General features: G+C 42.0%; 1 protein-coding gene across 2 annotated transcripts in view; it reads left to right on the top strand.

The window, feature by feature from the left end:
* The window catches only part of ZNF335 (zinc finger protein 335), a 256,077-nt gene extending 236,312 nt beyond the window's left edge, over positions 1-19,765 (top strand). Inside the window, exons 23-28 of one of the 2 annotated variants that reach the window (XM_086932542.1) lie at positions 4,745-4,845; positions 6,624-6,704; positions 7,054-7,137; positions 9,875-9,940; positions 11,738-11,819; positions 16,462-19,765. In XM_086932542.1, the coding sequence (XP_086788668.1) occupies positions 4,745-4,845; positions 6,624-6,704; positions 7,054-7,137; positions 9,875-9,940; positions 11,738-11,819; positions 16,462-16,580 (533 nt within the window). In that variant the 3' untranslated portion in view covers positions 16,581-19,765. Of the gene's footprint in view, positions 1-4,741; positions 4,846-6,623; positions 6,705-7,053; positions 7,138-9,874; positions 9,941-11,737; positions 11,820-16,461 lie in introns of both variants that reach the window. The other variant, XM_086932540.1, reaches the window with a different exon arrangement.
* The last annotated feature ends 785 nt before the right edge of the window (positions 19,766-20,550 follow it).

Here is a 20,550-nt window from a genome sequence, read left to right as displayed (position 1 = left end):
TAAATTCCCCCATGTCTCTTCAGCCACATTCCTGGTTGCAGATGTTCTGCCTGTTTCAATCAAAAGTCGCAAGCATGACATTTGATGGACCACTGTCTTTGTAAGGTACACTGGCTTGAGAACCAGCACAACATCAAATCCGAATTTTGGAGGAAATTAAATTGCCTTCCAGAGGTGGCAACCTTGACAACTTTCTCTTTGAGAGAAACTTTTTAGATACACCACATGAATACGCTACATACAAGAGGCCTCCAGGATAGTGATGATTTTCTGTCTTTTTTATAAACTCTAGTCATATTGCTTCTGTATTGCTCCTTATTTTGATGCCTTTACAAGGTGTCGATGTGACATTACTGATTTACTTTACCTTTCAATGTTATGCCATTGACATTTCAGTTCAGGATGTTGGACATTATCCTGTTATGGGAATTTATTTATAACCAATAAATGCACTTTATACATGTTTCCCCCCTTTGACAGATGACATATTGTTTGAGTTAAATTACTTGACTTCAAGACTCGCAGTTTGCATTTAGTTGTGTGTAATGTCTTATTCACATTGTGAGATGTTACTTTAGGATCCAAAAGACAATCATGTGCATTCTTTATTACTTACTTTTGCATTTTCTCTCTTTCAACGTAAGTTCTTATTGTACAATACACAATAATTCTTTAATTGTTTTGAGACCTCAAGTTCATTTACTGTTTTCTCGGAATTGTTACAACTTAAAAAAAAAAAAATTGTCCTCCCTTTATATTAATGTCCATTCGGGTCTTTTTTTACATTTCAGCATAGCAACATGGTTTTTAAGTTTTACTTTCTAGCGTTCAGTTTCCATACCATTTACTTTACAAAAAATAAGAGTATCTACTACCACTCCTTTATGCTCTTCAATGCACCACCGCTTGGTAGATGTACTAGAGCAATTCAGTGCAAGCAATACATATCCCATATTCAAGACTGTGACGTGGCAAGAGTTATCGGATATAACACGTTAGATCGTTTTTGATTTTTTTTTGTTCTCTCTTTTCATCCCATGCAAACTTTCTTTGTCAGTGGTATGCCATGTAACACACTGTAAAATGTTTTCAGTTTTCGTAGAGTTCATGTTCTTTGGAAAGTCAGCCACATGACTTCCGAAATGATAACATGTTTCAAGGTATTGAGAGATAAGTTTATTCTTTATTCGTAAGCCTGCTCATGTGCAAATGTATCTCCATTCAACATTTCATAATGTCGGCAATGAAATGCTTTTGACATCTACTGAGCATTATTGATGTGACTTTTCCACAGTTTAAAGGGGCTTGAGTATGTCCTCTAACTTTACTTAATTTGTCATTTAATTTAGAATTTTACGTTCAGCACAAGGTTACCCTCCCAGGCGATAGTGCGCTCTACAAATTTGCATTACATAGCATAACAATTACACTTTAGTTTGTGCTAATTCCAATATATGCTGTTTGATTGGAACTGACAATTTCGTTTGAAGCCTTTATCCGTATACAATTAAGTAGCTGTCACAACAACAATAAATATACAGAATACCGATAAAGATGATGAACTTATTGTTGTATATTTAAGTGTGCCAGACAGGAGGCATGTGTAGGGTGTCTTCTAGGTAAAGCAACAGTGTCCTAATTCAAAAAGCTTTACTCTGCCAAGCAGAAAAATCTATGAAAGACACAGTCAAGTTAATGGTGCTCGGAGTCAAATTAGAATTGTTGTTGTTCTTGACAGTTACATGAACGGGATATTATTAATGCTACTTTCAAACTCCCACCCTCTTTTGGAAATACCTATACCATGCCTAGAGAATCTGAAAATCCAGTCAGAACAGGAGAACTAGAATCCTTATTTGGTGGCTAAAAAAGAGGAAGTTTAAAGTGTTTTATTGGAATTGGAGAAAATCATCATCGACAAGTTATAAATAGTCACACGTTGACCCAGTAACAGTTTCCAAAACACCCCTTGCAATTACTCCAAAGCTTCTAAGCACCAAATTACACCATCTCATTGTTCTTCAGAGGTAAATGAAAACCTTCTTTTCTAACAGGTATTTAACATTTAAGCATTTAAACTACTGAATTCAGGTGGTTTACCACTTTTACGTCCTAATGACAAAAAAGCTGTTTCCTGTCTTCACTTTCAGGAGAGATACCAAAAAAATGTAATTTAAACATTCAAGTGTTCTCACTACAGGAGACTGTTTTCCCTAAGATTGAAGGTTGTTTCTGTCAGCTGTAATCCAACAAGATGCTTACATTCACATTCCATGAGTATAATTTAGCTCTGTTGTATTCAGCAAATAACAGAGTGGATCAGCGTCTTCAATGTTTGAGTCCTACATCTGCAATCAGGCTTAGATTCAAATCCAGTTTCTAAGAGCTGTACGTGTCGTAGTAATATATTTCTAATAGGTTTCAATCATGACACTGATGTAATGAAAGATCACATCTGGAACAGTAGAACAAATAAGACAGTCAGTGGGCTCTTCTGCTCATGAAGTCTTTCATTGAGAGAACTCTAAATCGTGAACCTTTACTGGCTACAGATGACCATTTAGTAAGACTTTTTTTGTGTGAGCCATAGTAGATAGAAGTACCAAGTGCCTCAGCTCTGTAACCCATTGCACATGCAGACCAGCAATAAATGCTAAATGATTGTAAAGGAGAGGGTCCAGTGCAATCATACTACAGAAAATAAGTCCTGTCTTGCTCACCTTGACCTGGTTGCTAATGGTAATCATGAACAAGGCTTTGATAATAGCAGACACGTCTCCTGAAATCTGATATGCTAAGAATCTGTGATATAAAAAGACTGGAGCTCTAGCTTAGCTATAGTGATGCTGCATGGTTCTCAGATGAGTCTTCTTGCTCACAGAACACACTCCAAGAGAAAAACCAAAAATGAACATGGATGCCCTTCGCAACTATCTTCAGAAAGTCACACAATTGTGAATATATCAGTATTTCCAACAGAGGGCAAGGCCCCTAACTTTTATAGTGACCAAGAAAATGCATAAGGCATTACTACATAATTCTGCATTGAGTGCAAAGCTCTATCTTAAAAAAGTATTCACTTGAGTGTTGTTACTTAGTATTGTCGTCCTTTTGGTGGTATGACTGCGCATCTTTTCTAGGATGTTTACCATAGGAATCTCCCATACTGGAGACTGGAAAACTTCCTACCGGTACCATAAATACATATTCCTTCTCTAGTAAAGTAGTGGTTGGAAGATTATAGGATCCCCATAAACTCATAAGTAACCATACTGATGGGTGGTGAAATCCATACAGTTGTAGATCTAAGATTCAGTGAGTGTTCGGACTCAACTCAGCATTGTGGAACTTCCAACCCATTGAAATAAACATTACTTTCCACATCCATGATTCATGATTTCTTGTATAATGACCAGAGCAGGGGCTCACCTTTTAATGCAGTGATTTTCTAAGTCAAAGAATTCTAAGAATCTATTAAATGTCAAGAATCATTTTATTGATACTAACAGATATGTTAAGCACTCTGAACTAGTGCAGGAGAACTATTGTTTTGTTATATAAGTAATCAACTTGGCATGTGCTTTTGAATTATATTCATAATATACTGGGCATAACCTTTACCTTTTAATGATGGGATAGCAAACATGTAGCGGTACTGCACAATCAGTCTTTTTGATTTGATGATGGTCCCCTCTGTGGAATATTGCAAAGTCCTTTTGAGAGAGCATGCGTTCTGTCTGCTTTGGGTTTAAGAGAACCCACTCTCCTTACTGGATGTATGTAGCATTCATTTGTTAGAAGCTTACTTTAAATAATGATTCCTTTTTAGAAGAGTTGTCCTTTTTTTGTGAGATCATAGCATTCTTCTGTTTTGAAAACTATAGGATGTTTTTCTTTGAGCGGACAACCTTTATTCCACTGCTGGTTTTCCTCTGTTTTATATTATATCATGGTGTTGAATCTAAAGCAGGCTCCCTGTCTGGAGAAGACAAAGGTAAAATCCTGAATCAGTTCTCAAGTATGGGCATATTCTGCAAATTCACATCAGTCCCTCAAACCTTTTTATCCTAGAGTCAAATGTAAAATCAGTGTGTGCCAAATAAACTGAAAGACTTTTAACACCTACAGCGCGGCACAAATTCTCGCGCTGTGCTGAGGGTTCTAAGAAATGGGTGTGGCCGTGACGGAACGATTCCGTCATAAGCACAGCCCAACCGGCGCTGGTGACGAAACTGTTCCGTCACAAGCATCCACGGGGTTGATATTATGGATATTTGGAGTTCTTCAACGTCTAGACATACAGCTCATTTTAAATGGACAAACTAGAAATATTCCACAACTACTCCAGGACTGACAATATTTTATTAGGGTTATAGAAAAAACAACCTCCCAAGAATGCCTACAGGTTTATAATGCATTCCTTGGTAGACGTTCAAACACTAAATCCATAATGTTTGCCTAGTTATATGTTCTCTTTGTGAGTCCTTAAGATAAGCCTTTTAGTGGTTGTCCATTTTATAACAATTATTATCCATTTATGAGGCATTGTTGGATATTTTCTGTTTTTCACACACATGGCCGGGTAATGTAACTCACATTTGTACAATATTCAGTACTAGTGACCAGTAGCTACATATAATTTTTGTATTGTATAAATATTCCGGCTGATTTTAATTACCTTCTGCATGCAGTGCAAATTATTTCTTTTTTTATTGTGACTTTTTCACTTTGACTTTTCCAGCAGACCTGCAGACGGGTGAGTCAGTGCTCTCTCCCGAGAGGCAGCAACAAGCAATGGGTCAGGATCATGTCGTACTGGCGCAGGAGCAGACAGTCACCAGTCAGGTAAGATTCTTAAAGAATGCAAAGAATTTCAGACTGAAACCAGTGCTGGCACCTCTAAAAAACATGCATGCAGGGTAACAGTCCTGCTCACCTCTTTGTTACACTAAGCTGTGTACTAGAAACTCGTTCTCTTTTCTCTTCATCTTGCAAGTAGGGTTTTGACTTCCACCAGGAACAGAGTTGGCCTCGTTTGAGGGTAGACCCCTTATCAAAAAAGTATTGCTAGCTCTTCTTGAAGAAAGAAAGGAGCCTCCAACATACATTCAGCATCTTTATGTCAAGTCAAAATCCATGTATTGCAAATTACATAATTCCATAAACTGTTCATTTATAAACAATGCATTTAGTTGCCATTAATTGCATACCTAATTGCACACTAGCAAAAAGAAAAAGATAAAAGAAGTAGAAACTGGGTAAATTCCCCAGGGCACATAGTTTAGTGAGACAAATGGGAACTCTTAAACAACCAAGCAACAAAAAACATCTAACCGTGATCTTACAGTTACATGTATTTCCAGTTTTCTTGAACCTGCAAGCAGGGACTGGAAAATGAAGTTGGCCGTTTTATGAAGTTCTCTCACATATTTGTTCTTCAGAAGAATACATTGCTTTACACTTTTTCATACTGTCTCTTATCAACGGTGACAAGAGGAACTATACTCTTCATGAGCTCGTCATGTAACGCGGCTTTTAAAAAAAAGCCGCACAGCGCAAAAATCGCCGCAGCAGCGATGCGGTTAAAAGAGTGCAAGAGTCTTCATTGTACAGCTACAGCAGCTCTCTGGGCAGATGTGCTTATGCAAACTCAACACAAGACACGCTTTGCATATCCATAACTCTACCTGTCATACACCAAACCTTGTGAATTTCTTCTGACAAGGAAAGAGACCCTCAAATATACAAACTAACTGCCCCTTCATATAGGTTAGAAATCATTAACACTCAAGTTCAGCCTCACATCTGATGCCAATAGGGGCACCTTCCACCTTTCGTAGGGTTAGAGAAATAGAGTATGTTTTTGAAAACGAGTTTTCTTGTGAGGAAACTGGGTCATCATGAACCCAAAAAGTTGTTCTATGAGGTAAAGGACCCAAATTAAAGTGCTCTCAATTGGCATCTGCCTTGTTGTCGCCTATCGTGATAAGTAGGCTTGCTGATTTCTACTTGTCATGTTAGGACCTGCCAGTGCAGTTGCTTTGTTTCTTTATTGTATTTGTAATTGTATTTTTATAGCGCTTACTACTCCTGATGAGGCGTTGAATGTTCTTCAAGTTCAATACAGTGCTCTGGGGTTGGCTCTGATCATCATGCGAATGTGTGTCTGTGCAGTTCGACCATATCTGGTCATCGTAGGAGTAGCCGATTCTACTGATGGACTACCAAAACTGTCTTATAAATGAGCATGTGTATAGTTGGTTTATCTTTGATTGTCCAGTAAGCAAATACTGTGCAGTTGGATTTTGAGTTGCTAGAAGAGGGAAGCTGTCCTGTTGACTGGTTCTGACTTCACCGTGTGTGATTGATTGTTGAAAGACTTGCTCTCAATCTGGGAGTATTCAGAGTGACTATTTGCAGTAAAGCATACAAGATCCTCTTGGGTGTCCAACTCCTTTCTGTAAAGCTGTCTCTTATTGTCTTGTGTATTTCGCTATCAGTGGTTTGCGATCTGTGTGTCTGGCTCTCACTACACAGTGCCAACCTGTGTATGCAGAGAGACAGTCTCTGACCAATCTGCCAACATGACATTTTTTTCTTCTTTTTTTTTTCTTTCAATTCAGGAGCAGGAGACCGCATACATTCAGGAATTCATGACCTCAGATGGACAGACTGTACAGCGACTGGTGACAGCAGATAACCAGGTATGTGGCAACTGTCTAACCAGTTTCAATTCAGGAGCAGGAGACCGCATACATTCAGGAATTCATGACCTCAGATGGACAGACTGTACAGCGACTGGTGACAGTAGATAACTAGGTATGTGGCAACTGTCTAACCAGTTTGAGGATGGACCCATGAAAACTGTGCTCCTTTTCTTCCCCTGCACTATAGGTTGACCCAGTAAGTGTGGACGCCCACACAACTAAGGCATCCTTAAACAAGAATGTTACCACTTCTTTTCATTCAAATAATCTCCTAAGTTTAAGCTCATCTTGAACACCCACTGAACTTTACACCAAAGAGTTGATACATCTTCTTTATACTTACAAGGTGCAGTACATCATCTCCCAAGACGGAGCCCAGCATCTCATTCCACAGGAATATGTGGTGGTGCCTGATGGACATCACATCCAGGTAAGAATAACCTCCATACTAAATCCTCAAAATGGGTAGCCCAGTCTTTCCCCTTGAACCCCTCAGGAAAAGAACAAACCTGCCTTGTTTCTTCTTGTAAGAACAAAGTCCTGGTCTATACATAAGTAATATTTAGAATGATTATCCTGGTTTGTGCAGCCATGCCAAGATACTGAAGAACGTCTTCAAGTCCATTTTTAAAAGCAAACCCTTGCAAATATTCCCAAGCAAATCTCCAGGTGAGCCTATCAGGAAGCACTGCCATATACAAATACATTAGAAAAAAGAATCCAGGCAATACTAGCATGTATGCAGCACAGGAAACACGAACTATCTCTTTGTTTTGTTCTCTTTCACTCTCTTTTTCTTGCTGGCTCTCCTTCTCACTCACATGCTTTTACTTTCCCAGAAATCCTCCAGCTAACTACAGTTCTTTAGGCAGCCATTTGTATATATGGTGACTACCTTTTACCTGGCATTAAACACCAGAAACCTATAGGCTATTTCTATTCCTCCCATAGCTTCTTAGAAAGCTAAACCTCCCAAATACTGATCATATCTGTGCTTTTTAATTCTTCCACTGTGAAGGGCCCTGTGCACACCTCCGGGGTATACCCAGCATAATGAGGAGATGCCAGCCTGCCTGCCTTCACAACGGAGAGGGCAGGCGAAGGTGTGATCGCCATTTGCTTTACTGTGGCAGTAGCCTCTTTAAAGCTAGGCCATCTGTGGCCACCACCTAGTAGTCTTCCTACTAGAGGAGGTCACACTTCCTCCCTTCAGCAGTACTCTTTGTTCCTTGTTTCTGGGCAAGCTTCAAGCATGTTGTCTCTGGTGACAATTGCTACAGACAGGCCGGAAACGTCACTGAAGCTTTGGGCAACAAAGCGATGACTTCTTAATGCCACCTTTCTCAAAGTTACCTTAAATTTGATCTCAGCTATCCATCGGGTTTAATGTAACGTTTAAGTCGAGAAACTTAGGGTTCGGGGGTGTTCATACAAAAATAGGTCCTTTCCTGCAGATTTACTGTTTTTATGTTCCAAATATGATGTCTAGTTTAAGTTTGTATCCATTATGACACCAAGCTATGTATATTGATGTATGTGCTCCATCTCAGTTGAACCAACTACTCAGTTAAATGTTGGTCTCTTGTAATTGAATGACATTACGTTGGTCTTATTATAATTGATGTGAATATTATTTTATATTAAATGTATGAAGCCATGGGATTTGCTGTTGTAAGTCCATCTGAGTATTGGAAAGGATGGTCATCTCCATAAGTTATAAGTTAAATACACAATCTGCACATTGGCTAGATTAGTCACGTCTCCATTTTTACAGTAATTACTGATGTTTAAAATGTGACTTACATTATTTTTTACTGTTCTAATATATATGTTATCAGATGTATCTAGTTGAGCTGTGTATGAAGATATTTGTGGTATACTGAACAATGCAGTCATTCAAAATAATACGCTTTTGATGCTTCTATTTTGCATGGTGTCTTTTGCGTCCAGCAGAACTCTGCTCAGAAATACGTTTGCCGTAGATCTTGAGTAACAGTACTCTAGTGTATTTTTAAAGGCTGACTAGACAGCTTGTGATGCAGCAAGAAATGAATGGAATTCACCTTATATTGATTCATTGTATTTGAGATGATCTGTTTGGAAGAGAAGCTTGTTCAAAGGCCAGAACAAGAAACAGCAGACTGAGGAGTGTTTGGTTTGTCACAGAGTATATCTTGTCAGAGAAACTGGGAAGTTGAGTTTCCTGGATAAAAGCAGTGTTCTGGCAACAGGCTTCATAATGCAGATGTTCGTTTTAGCTTGGCTGTATTGAGGCTTAATGATCTGTCAGTACCGGCTCAGCAGTGGTCACATGCCCTTGCTGGCACAGCATAGCCAAAGTGATTTGAAGAGATCAATAAATACAAGGAAAGTAAAAAATGAACTCAGTTAAATTTCAAATATTTTGCAAAAGACCTATTAAAATTTTCTGTCAGCATACTTGGTGTTAAGACTTACAATGACTGTAAACAACTACTTTTTTCTAAGACCGATATAAACGATAAGTACATATTAGCCTTCATGTGGGCACCACTGAAGAAAAGACATTTATTGAACTTGACCACTTAACTAATCCAGCTTCTGAGCAAAAAGACCTTATCAGGTAGTTTATGCAGTTGTTATTATGTAGTCTGTTTCATCAGATTTCTAGGCCAGTTTGAAACGCCTCATTGAATTTGCACACCCGTGGGCTGGTATGTCTGACTCCCATCATGTCAGCAGGTTTGTGGTATTGTAATGTGGAGGTTGGGTCTCATGAGCTGCTCCATCAGGATTTCAACTTTGTGAGTTGTTACATCATATTCTGTTAGAGTTGCTTAACTTTTACTCTAGGCAGGTAAACAGTTTTACACTGTAGGCCTGTGCAGAATCTAATTCCCTGAGTCTGTCACTCTTTGAACTGAACCTTAGGTACAGACCCCATGAGCCTTTGTGCTGGAATATAACCTGGTGTGTCAGTTGGCTGAACGTTGATCTTGTGAATTGGTGTACTGTGCTCCAACTGTACAAAGCTTGTCCCTTGAGTGCTGACTCTTCGCTCGTTCACTAGGCTTCGGCCTTATTGGTTTGCCTGGCGGCAACTATGGATCCATGCCGTTGTGATCGAAGTATGACCCTAAGGTACCTTAACACTGGGCTGATTGTTCTAAAACGATATTCTCTTTCAGCTACAAGATGGACAGATTGCTCACATCCAATATGAGCAGGAAAGCCAGTTCCTACAAGAACAACAGGTAAGTGAAGTGTCCATAGAAAGAAAACTGCAGCTCACTTGTTGCAAGACCAGCATCAGCATATACCTTCCACTCACTGCCCCCACATTTTCAGTGCTTTGTGTATCGGACTTCCCTACACCAGCCTACACAACAGTCATTCAATTTTTCATCAAACATTTCAATACTGGACATTACTTGACGTGCATTTCAGTGATTTATATTTTGCTAAATCAAGTGAGCAATAGTTTGCATTGTTTTAACGTACTTTGCTTCTTTGTTCTGTTAAGGTATACAGCAAGTTGCAGTTCAATTCAAACTTTTTTAAACCAGTGAATTCAATCTATCCTCATCAGAAAAGCATTGCAGTTGCATCACAAATCACTTTCTGTGTTTCTAAATTCAGCGATGTATGCTCAGAAGTAAAGTAACACCAACAACTTCACAGAGAGACTGCTATACTTTTTCTTACAACTTGATGCTTTTATGTTGTTGAGGCACTGGTCTGTAGCAGATCCCTGCTGCTCCCGTAGAAAGGTAGCCGTACAAAAGGGGGTGGTGATGGACGGAGCATCTGAACCAATCAAACACTCACACCCAGTCAACAGATCTGGGTTTAATCCATCACCGTTCTTTGGCCCACTCTGCCACCCCAGTTCAGACATGGCCATATGCAAATCAGTCTGACCCTGTGCCTCATGGGAACAGTCCAGCCCGAACTGCCAAGCCATGCCTTCCCTGGACCGGAAACAAGCTTCCTAGGACCGGTTTCTGGCATTACAGCCGTCTTCAGCCAGTCTTGCTTGAATCCAGTGGCAAAGTGAGCAAGGGATTCAAGCAAGCCTGGCTAAAAATAGCTGTAATGCCAGAAACCGGTCCTAGGAAGCTTGGTACTGGTCCAGGGAAGGCATGGCTTGGCAGTTCGGGCTGGACTGTACCCATGAGGCACAGGGTCAGACTGATTTACATATGGCCATGTCTGAACTGGGGTGGCAGAGTGGGCTAAAGAACGGTGATGGATTTAACCCAGATCTGTTGACTGGGTGTGAGTGTTTGATTGGTTCAGATGCTCCGTCCATCACCACCCCCTTTTGTACCGCTTAGTTCGCCATAAGTTGGCAGGGTATGCTCAGACGTTAGTCACTTGCTCACTTTGCCACTGGATTCAAGCAAGCCTGGCTGAAGACGGTTGTAATGCCAGAAACCGGTCCTAGGAAGCTTGTTTCCGGTCCAGGGAAAGCATGGCTTGGCAGTTCGGGCTGGACTGTTCCCATGAGGCACAGGGACAGACTGATTTGCATATGGCCATGTCTGAACTGGGATGGCAGAGTGGGCTAAAGAACGGTGATGGATTTAACTCAGATCTGTTGACTGGGTGTGAGAGTTTGATTGGTTCAGATGCTCCGTCCATCACCACCCCCTTTTGTACCGCCCCCTAGAAAGGTAGGCAATTGAATGAATACACGTTTTAGTGATTGAGTGCTGACATTTAAGGGTCAAACTCCATTGGAAACAAATATAATAGTGGAGAGATGTGTTCACCTTATTTCTACCAACGGTAGGGAGCAAATATTTCCTTTTACAATGCGTGTGTTAAGTTATGGCTTGTGCACAGAGCCCAGAAAAGGAACCATAGAGCTCGCTGTGCAGAATATATTAAGTGCATTGTATATAGCATTGTCAGGACGCTGCATTACAGCCATTAAGAACAGCAGGGTATTACTATGCCTGTTAAAAAGAATCTGTGTTTAAGTTCTCTGTGTTTTCTATTTCTGTCAAATATGGTTGTAATGCATTTTTCTCTTGTTTCTCTTGCAGGTTCAGTACATGCCAGTTTCATCAGATCAACAGATTGTTACACAAGCTGAACTGGAGGCAGCAGCTCATTCTGTAGTTACAGGCAAGTTCCCCAGAAATCTTTCCCTTAGATGCCTCATTTCAGTCTTCTTCCATCACCTTTTCCTACGTTCTCCATCACAGGATTTTCCCTGATGTTTTTTAAACTCAGTAACTCAACATAATGATCCTGGAATAGAAAAAAGACAGTTAAACCCGTTAAAGGAACATTTTTGGAGCAGCCTCTGAAATGTTTTCATAGCTTTCTTTTTAAAACTAAAATGTGACAGATTGCGGAGTGATAAGCAGCATAGCTTAACCAAGAGAGAAACTTCACTGCAACTTTAATCCAGCGCAATAAATATTCCAGCTGCAAAATGTACTGCTGTGGCAGTGGGCATGAATTAAATTTTTCTACAGTATACAATTAGGTCCTGAAATAATTAATTACTACAAACCAAACAGATTTTCGTACCAAACGACAGCGTTTGATTTGGTGCATGGTTTCTGTCATTGTTTCTTTAGAGTTGTTGTGCCTGCTGTATTTCGCTCCTCAGAAACAAGGTGTCATTTCTGTTTTTTAAACTCTGCCTCAAGAATTAACTCAGTTAGGCACCCATGTAGCTTGTCTATACTTAATACTACAGACAAATGCCGTAGTTGCCAAATAAGTTCAACAGGACATTGACAATTGACGGAATCCAGCTCACAGGCATAGAACATTGAAAATGAGCATCCTCAGAGATTCTAGTGTTTCTAAGTCTGCACAGAAGCCTACAGTAGCTGTTGTTATTACTGTTTTTGCACCTTTTTCAGCCTCTATCCCGGGTTTCGGTCAGGATGACCCTCCGGCTTTTGGGCCTGATGGCCGCCTGCATCCTGCTAGTACAACATGCCAGAAGGCATATGCGGGCTCTGCAGTGGGACCTGAAGTTCCAGTGGGCACAGCATCAGGGCAACCTATCCGATCACGTCCGGATCTCGAAGGGCACTGCACGACACCTGCAGTGGTGGCTGACGAATCGGGTTTGGGTCAATGGCAGATCCCCCTCCCTTCCCCAACCGGAGCACACAGTGGTGACGGATGCGTCCCTCCTGGGATGGGAAGGCCACTTGGTAGAGGCGGAGATCAGAGACCTCTGGTCTCCGACGGAGTCCCGGCTTCATATCAACCCCTTGGAGCTTTGGGCAATCCGACTTGCACTGGAAGCATTCCTTCCCTCTGACCGGGGAAGTGTGGTGCAGATGTTCACGGACAACACCACCGCCATGTGGAATTGCAACAAACAGGGCAGGGTGGGGTCCTGGACCTTATGTCGGGAGGCTCTGCGCCTCTGGACATGGCTGGAACATCAGGGCATTACTTTGGTGGTTCAACACCTGGCAGGTTCTCTGAACGCCAGGGCGGACAAACTCAGCCGCAGGTACATGATGGATCACAAATGGCATCTGAACTCTGACGTGGCGCAAGGTCTCTTTCTGCAGTGGGGAGAGCCTTGGTTAGATCTATTCGCCACCAAAGAGTACGCGCAATGTCATCCGTTCTGCGCGTTGGAAATTCCCAGGCGGCACTCGCTCGGCGACACTTTTCGTCACGTGTGGAGTTGCGGTCTGTTGTACGCCTTTCTGCCTATACCACTTCTGCCCAGAGTGCTGAAGAAGATTCGGCACGACCGGGCCCAAGTCATTCTTGTTGCTCCGGATTGGGCAAGAAGATACTGGTATCCCGAGCTACTCAACATGGCGATCGATCCCCCAATCCGACTGCCTCTTCGGGAGGATCTTCTGTTGCAGCAGTAGGTGACGGTCCCCAACCCAAACCTGTTCAGCCTGGACCTCCATGGTTGGAGATTGAGCGGCGGCAGTTAACAGCTTTCGATCTTCCTCCCGAAGCCTGTGCTGTCATTCTAGCAGCCAGTCGTCCATCCACTAAGATGGTATACGCCTGCAGGTGGAACAAGTTTGTGGCATGGTGCATAGCAAAGGCTGTGGATCCCCTTTCTGCCCCTCTTTCTGAGGTCCTTCTGTTCCTACTATCCTTGGACCAGCAGGGCTCTGCTCTGGGCACTTTCAAAGGTTATCTTTCAGCCATCTCCGCCTTTCTGCGGCTTCCAGATCAGCCTTCTCTTTTTAAGTCCCCGGTTGTAAACCATTTCCTGAAAGGCATTACGCACACGTTTCCTCCCATGCCGTTCCTTGTGCCTCAGTGGGACTTAAACCTTGCCTTGACATATCTGATGTGCGCTCCCTTCGAGCCCCTTCATAATTGTCCTCTGCGTCTTCTCACTCACAAGACGGCTTTCCTGGTAGCTATCACCTCTGCCAGAAGAGTGAGTGAACTTCAGCCCTTTCTTTCAAACCTCCTTTCCTTTCTGTTCATCCGGACAAGGTGGTTTTAAGGACCTGTCCTTCTTTCTTGCCAAAGGTTACCACGCCCTTCCACATTGGTCAGACCATCACTTTGCCCACCTTCTTTCCGCCTCCGCATCCATCGAAAGAGGAAGAGAGGCTCCACCATCTGGACCCAAAAAGTGCGCTCTCGTTCTGTCTGAAACACACACAGCAGTTCCGGGTGGATTACCAGCTCTTTGTTGGCTACGTGGGTGCCAAAAAAGGTCGGGCTGTGCACAAACGGGTCGTTCTCTGCATCAAGGCCTGTTACTCGCTGGCCAAGAAAGGGGCTCCTGTGGGGTTGCGTGCCCATTCCACCAGGGCAACAGTAGCCTCTACTGCCTTGGGACGCGGCATTGCCTTGCAGAACATTTGTCAGGCAGCTATGTGGGCCTCGTTGCACACGTTTACCAAGCATTACTGCCTTGACAGTCAAGTCCAGAGAGACGGCCTCTTTGACCGTTCTGTTCTCCGTGACTTTCTGGTGTAATATTATTCGCAGACCCTCCACCAGGGTTGGTATTGCTGGGGTATCTATTCTAAGGTAAGAAATCTATCACTAACTTGTCTCTTTCAGATGCACAAGTTACTACTTGTGTAACGATATATCTGTGCGAGACATTAGTTAGTGATAGATTCCTTACCCCCCACCTATCCTCCCCGTTCTGCGAACTGATTACTAGGGTTAAGGACATCCCTTTCAGGGCTCTTTTTTCATGGCACCAGTAGTCTGTTTCGTGCATGGCTCTGCGTTCCTGGCGCGGAAAGTCGTGCACAGAACTGACGTCAGCGCGCATGGGTGGTGCCTAAGTAGTCTCCGTGATGTCATCTCGGCACATACGACGACAGCGACAGATGCAGAGCCGCGTGACGTCACCTACTGACGCATAGGAGTATTGCTAGCAAAAACTTTCAGGATCCAGTCTGACGCCAGGGTATATTCTAAGGTAAGGAATCTATCACTAACTAATGTCTCTTACAGATAGTAGTAACTTGCGCTCCATTCATAGTGTTCTCAAACAACAGGGTTTTTCTGCTCTTTAAACTCTGTTTGGCATGAGGTAGCAAAGGAGTTTCATATGTCTTGGTACATCACTTCACCTGCCTTCTTTCCTCCTTCTCCTCATCCTCCGAAAGAAGATGAAAGGCAAGACAGGTTAGACCTTAGAAGGGCTCTTAGCCGCTACATCGAAAGGACTCATCCTTTCAGAGTGCATGATGATCTCTTTCCAGCATTTAAAGTGTTTTACAGGCAGAGTAATTAGGAAACAGAACATTTAAAGAAGAATTACTCTTTCTGTTGAACTCTGTTATGAGTTGGCTGGTAAATCGCACCAACAAGGGTCAAGCTCATTGCTCCTGGCATGGTTGCTTTTTCAGCTCCCTTATGGAAAGTCCCAATACAATCAACCTGCACAGCCACTGCCTGGACTGGTGCCGTAATTCCCAAATCACTATTGCTTAGCGACAGAGGCAAGAAATGAGACACAGTTTGGGAAAGCGGTTCACCAGTGATTTCACTGTAAATTTCTCAGCTGGTATTCTCGTACCTTGCCGCTTGGGGAGTGGTTCATATAAGGGGAAATATTAATTCAAAAGAGGAGTTACTTACTACAGTAATATTCTGGTTGATGGATATGACCTAACCTGCAAATTACTTGCTATTCTCCGACCTCCTCTGTCAAGGAGGTGTGAATACTATTTTTATTTTTATTTGCTGTCCATAGTCTTTTAGTGGGGTTTGGGAATTTACAGATCAAACATGTGAAGCATGCCTAGGGCACCATGCTATACACATCTATTAAATTGGCATGGTTGCAGCAGGAGCACTTCCAGTGCTGCGCGTCACTCCTACTGATGACAGTCAATACCACCGGGCACCAATGACTTCATATTTCTAGAAAAGGTTTCCAGATCCAGGCTGGTGCCCCTAACATCAGTAATCTGTGGGAGCTGACCAATCAGAAAAAAATGTTACAGTAAGTAACATGTTCTTTAAAAAAATGTCCTTTGTCTACCTTTTCACTGTGTCCATGTAATGCCACTGGTACCTCATTCTTGGCTGGTCTTCATGGGCTTCATGTCCTTCATGTCCTAGCGCACTGCAGAGACATTTGTGTGAGTGTGTGTGTAGAGGTAATAACTTGTGCTAAGTAGAATGATCTTCTTGTCACTGGCAGCACCTTTGAAGCATTACTGCTAACATTGACATGCTTGAGGGGCTTCCATGGCAGGAGTGTGTTATTGCTTATGAAGATCCCACAAAAATTCGAGGTAATTGATTTAATTGTCTGCTGTTTCTGTTTTCTCCACAGCTGCTGCAGATCCTTCTGTGGGCCAGACTCAGACTGTATTTACCACAGAAGCCTCTAATCCGATCCAGCAGCTATACCATCATGGTGTCCAGTATGATGTCATTACGCTAGAGGAATAATAATGCCATTTGTACCATGGGATCTATGATGGCTTACAGTTTTTTGTTGAGGATTGTGAACTTTGATCGATCGACAGCAGAGAAATGTTACCCTACGTTTTAACTGATAAAGGCAATCGTCTTCTTTGAGCTGAGAAAACCCATCATCTGCTATGACTATAAAGCTTTAATAAGAGGTCCTTAATTGCATTGGCAGCCTGCAGCCATATGACTACGAAATGCTGGTATAACAAGCCGCCAACCAAGGGATTGTGTCTGCACGACATCATTACATATGACTGAGTGACTCCTTCCATCACAGTGCATCATGGATATAGCACTGTTTAATGTCTTCCTAAATGCCATAGTCTGTATATTGCGTGCAGTAGTTTCTGGGAGATTGTAATCAAGGCAAGAGAAGGACTATGTGCATAGGGGTACAAAACCAAAAGGAAACTTTGTAAGTAAATTAGATATGGAAAGATTTAGGGTGATAGAGCCATCATGTTGAGTGTCGAACAGGAATGAATGCTGGATAGGCGTACTAACACACAGCACGATATATGACGAGTGCTAGTGTGTCCTGAAAATGCTTCTGAAAGCCTAGTAATGAGAAGCCCAAGGTAGGATTATTTCTTTTAATACTCATGGAAATATAATTCACAAGGAAATGCTAGGTGTGCAGGCAATTTCTTGGTGTTTCTAGCACTGTTCCGTCTGACTAGACGCACCATGAAGTGTTGTCTGTGGGCAGCCATATATGAGAATTGGGTGTTGATGGGAAGAAAATGATCTTCCAGCAAAAGGCATCAAGAAGCACTTAGCAGACAGTGGTGTGTCACAGTGGTGTATCCTTGCAATGTTCTTAGAGGAAAACATATGACAGAGGAAGAACTGGAAATTGTATGGGCAGTGTTCACTAACGGATGCTGGTTATCCTGAGAAACTGAGTCAAAGAGCAATCATTTTAAAGTCATGGATCCAGACCAAAACTCACTTAGGTGATACTCCACAAGCAACGTCCAGTATTTATTAATGTTAATTATATTCTGTAAAATAGTGTATAACACAAGAGGTTGTCTGCCGAGACCATCTTGGAATCATCTAAGAACTGAATTTATTGTGGAGTCAATGGGTGTTAGGAAAGGCTGGCATTTGGGTTTTTGGTGGTATTGAGTGTGGGGGCGGAAAGGCTAAGACATGAATTGCTAGGTTCTGATTGCGTCACACTAATGTTCTCGTAGCTGCAATATAAAAAGAGCGCAGGTGGTAGTAAATTGTGGGATTTGTTGTAAACGAGAGGAATTGCTGGACCCTGGATCCTTTCCTGGTGGTGAAGTGACGTAGAAGGCACCAGCTGCTGAGTGGATCGAGAAGAAGGGTAATTTTAATTGAAGCACTGGTCACTGAGAGGTCCTACAGAGTACCACAGAAAATGCTGGGTGCTGATGGGTTTCGTGTAAAACGGATAGCTCTAGTTGGTTAGAGGTTAGGGAAGATCACATCAAGCATTTTGTATTGCATGAGCCTAATTCAAGATTTATGCTATGATCCGAACAGTTGAATATAGTTTGGCTTTAAGATGCAAAGCAAAAGCCCACTCCGTAGTAGGTACCCAAATCAGGGTACTAAGTGTTAAACAAAAAGGAGTCCAGTAGACGTATTACAGATGGCAGAGGGGTACTGCACAAAAGGGCACTGATTAGATTGTAGATTCTTACAAACAAATGTGGCATTTGTCATGTTAGTGAGAAAAAAAGGAATCTGCCTATGTTGCCAATGGAAAAACGTGCAAGAGACACCAAAGCGACTACAGGCATGTGTTTATAACTGGTACAGTAACTACATGAACAGACTAACTGTAACGGTGTTTATAAAGTCCAAAGCCTATATGGTGTAGTGAGGGATTGGGGAAGTAGTGATGAAGCTGATGGAGTGGGTAAACACCTGTGGTGTCAATGAATGTCTAGCGCAGTATATAATTTCTGGTACGCCTAATGTGAAGATGTCCACATGTGTTTCAGCCTTGATAGGTATGGAATATAGACTTGCACTTTCATCGGCAACAAGATAATTAAGGGACAGATGTTCAAAAGGATTTTATGATTGCAGTTTGTAAAATCGTGGGGTTTGTAGCCGTAACATACCTTTATCTAATATACAAAACTCATTTATGGGTCTGAAAAGTTCTTCGGCTTTGTAAAAGGAGTCTTGCGATCCATACTAAATCTCAGTTTGGAAGGGTGTAAAAATTGAGATTGGGCATGCAATGTTTCAATGATTTGAGAAAGCAGTTATAGTTTCATCCCACTGAACAGTTACAGATACCTCTTTGGACCCTTTCCTGTTTTTTAATTTGTGTTGTCAACCTGTGGGGGAGTAGGCTGTGGTCTTGGGGAACAATGCCCGCTCCTGCTGAGGTTTTCCCAAATGGAAGATGATTTTTTAAAGCAGCACAGGCTCTTTAAAAGATTACAGGATGCTTAAAACACAACGTTTTCGATTTGGAAATTCATACAACGGTATTGCGAACTGCTATGTTTTTTAAGGTTCAGGTTAAAATGTGCAGCAAATACATTGTTTTTGCTCCATATGCAACGTTCTAGTGATACCAGACTTTGTTGAGAGCCAATATTTGTTTATTAACAATTTACATTGTAAGTTAATTCATTTGAATTATTCATTTTTCTAATTCACATGAAAATAATATATATCTCTTTGATAATATGCAATGCAGTTAATCACTCTGATTCAGACACTTGCAGAACTACTGTCGTCCGTGATATGTCCACGGGGTTCCCTAATAGTTTTATCATAAAATACATGGAGTGCCAAGGGAAGAGCCAAGTGCTGAGGAATCCAGATAAAGGAGGCAACTATTCAGTATACACAATTGCTTCTAGCACCTATTTTGCACCTTCACATGACCAAGGACATCTCAGTTGAATCAGTGTCTTGATTCTTTAGCCTAAAATCCATGAGGTTTAATGAAAACAACAATCAAGATACTGAATTTTTATATATGCAGTTGGATTTCAGATTGTATATTGAGATATTTTCTTTATGAATATAGGAAGTCAGAAACCTGATTGTAACATATTTGTATGTATGTATATATTAAACCTTAATGATGTATGTGTCATTGAGCAGAGACATAATATATTTTGGGAAATTAAAAGTAAAGAAACCAATGAATGCATATTTTTTCAGAGGCTACACGTTTCTCTTATTGAATGAAAAATGAAAATATTGCGTCTAGAGGTGGTGAGAGATCCCTGATAGTTGGGAGATAGCAATACAATGTGAACGTCTCTTTCCAATACTTTAGGGATAGTAGAACTTCACCTGACTGTGAAAGACGGAACATTGGCTGAGCAGCATGCATGATATAATGTTCGTCCATGGTTTGCCCTTTCTGTTCTTCGTTGTCCTATAGCTGCTGTTGAGCAGCATCCTCCCATCACAAGGTTTACAAAACGCTCAAGCCATTGATGGTGATTTTATTTCTTTTTTCTTTGTTTCGAATTGCTTCCTTAGATGGTGCTAGTGACCAGTTCTCCTTTTTAGGTCTCGCCTGTCGATGCGCATGCGCATCGAGCAAGCGAGACTATGGGGGCTTATCCACTCTTTATCCAACTTGCAAGGAATCGTGGCGATTCCTTGCAGTGCCCGTGACTTTTAAGCTCAATGCGCATGCGCATTGAGCTTAAAAGCGCGTGCACATGCCCCCAGCCGCCTGCCTTGCCTACTCTCCCGCCCCCTCACTTCTTGATTGCACGGCCGCTAGGCCGTGCCTCCCCTACTCTCCTCCTCCTACTCTCCTCCCCTCTCCGTCTGTTCCCGCACTCCTCCCACACCCCCGCTCCGCCCCCTCCCCTGCCTGCCATGTCGCGTCGCATTTTTTTCAGTGTAACTGCGATCTGTGTGTTCTTTCTGCCACGTCTCCTTGATTCACATTCTGCAATATTGGTGGTCTTCGAGGACTGTGCGG

This window comes from Lissotriton vulgaris, chromosome 7 (genome assembly GCF_964263255.1).
Source record: "Lissotriton vulgaris chromosome 7, aLisVul1.2, whole genome shotgun sequence".
In the NCBI taxonomy this organism is placed as follows: domain Eukaryota; kingdom Metazoa; phylum Chordata; class Amphibia; order Caudata; family Salamandridae; genus Lissotriton; species Lissotriton vulgaris.
This window is presented reverse-complemented; position numbering and strand designations above follow the sequence as displayed.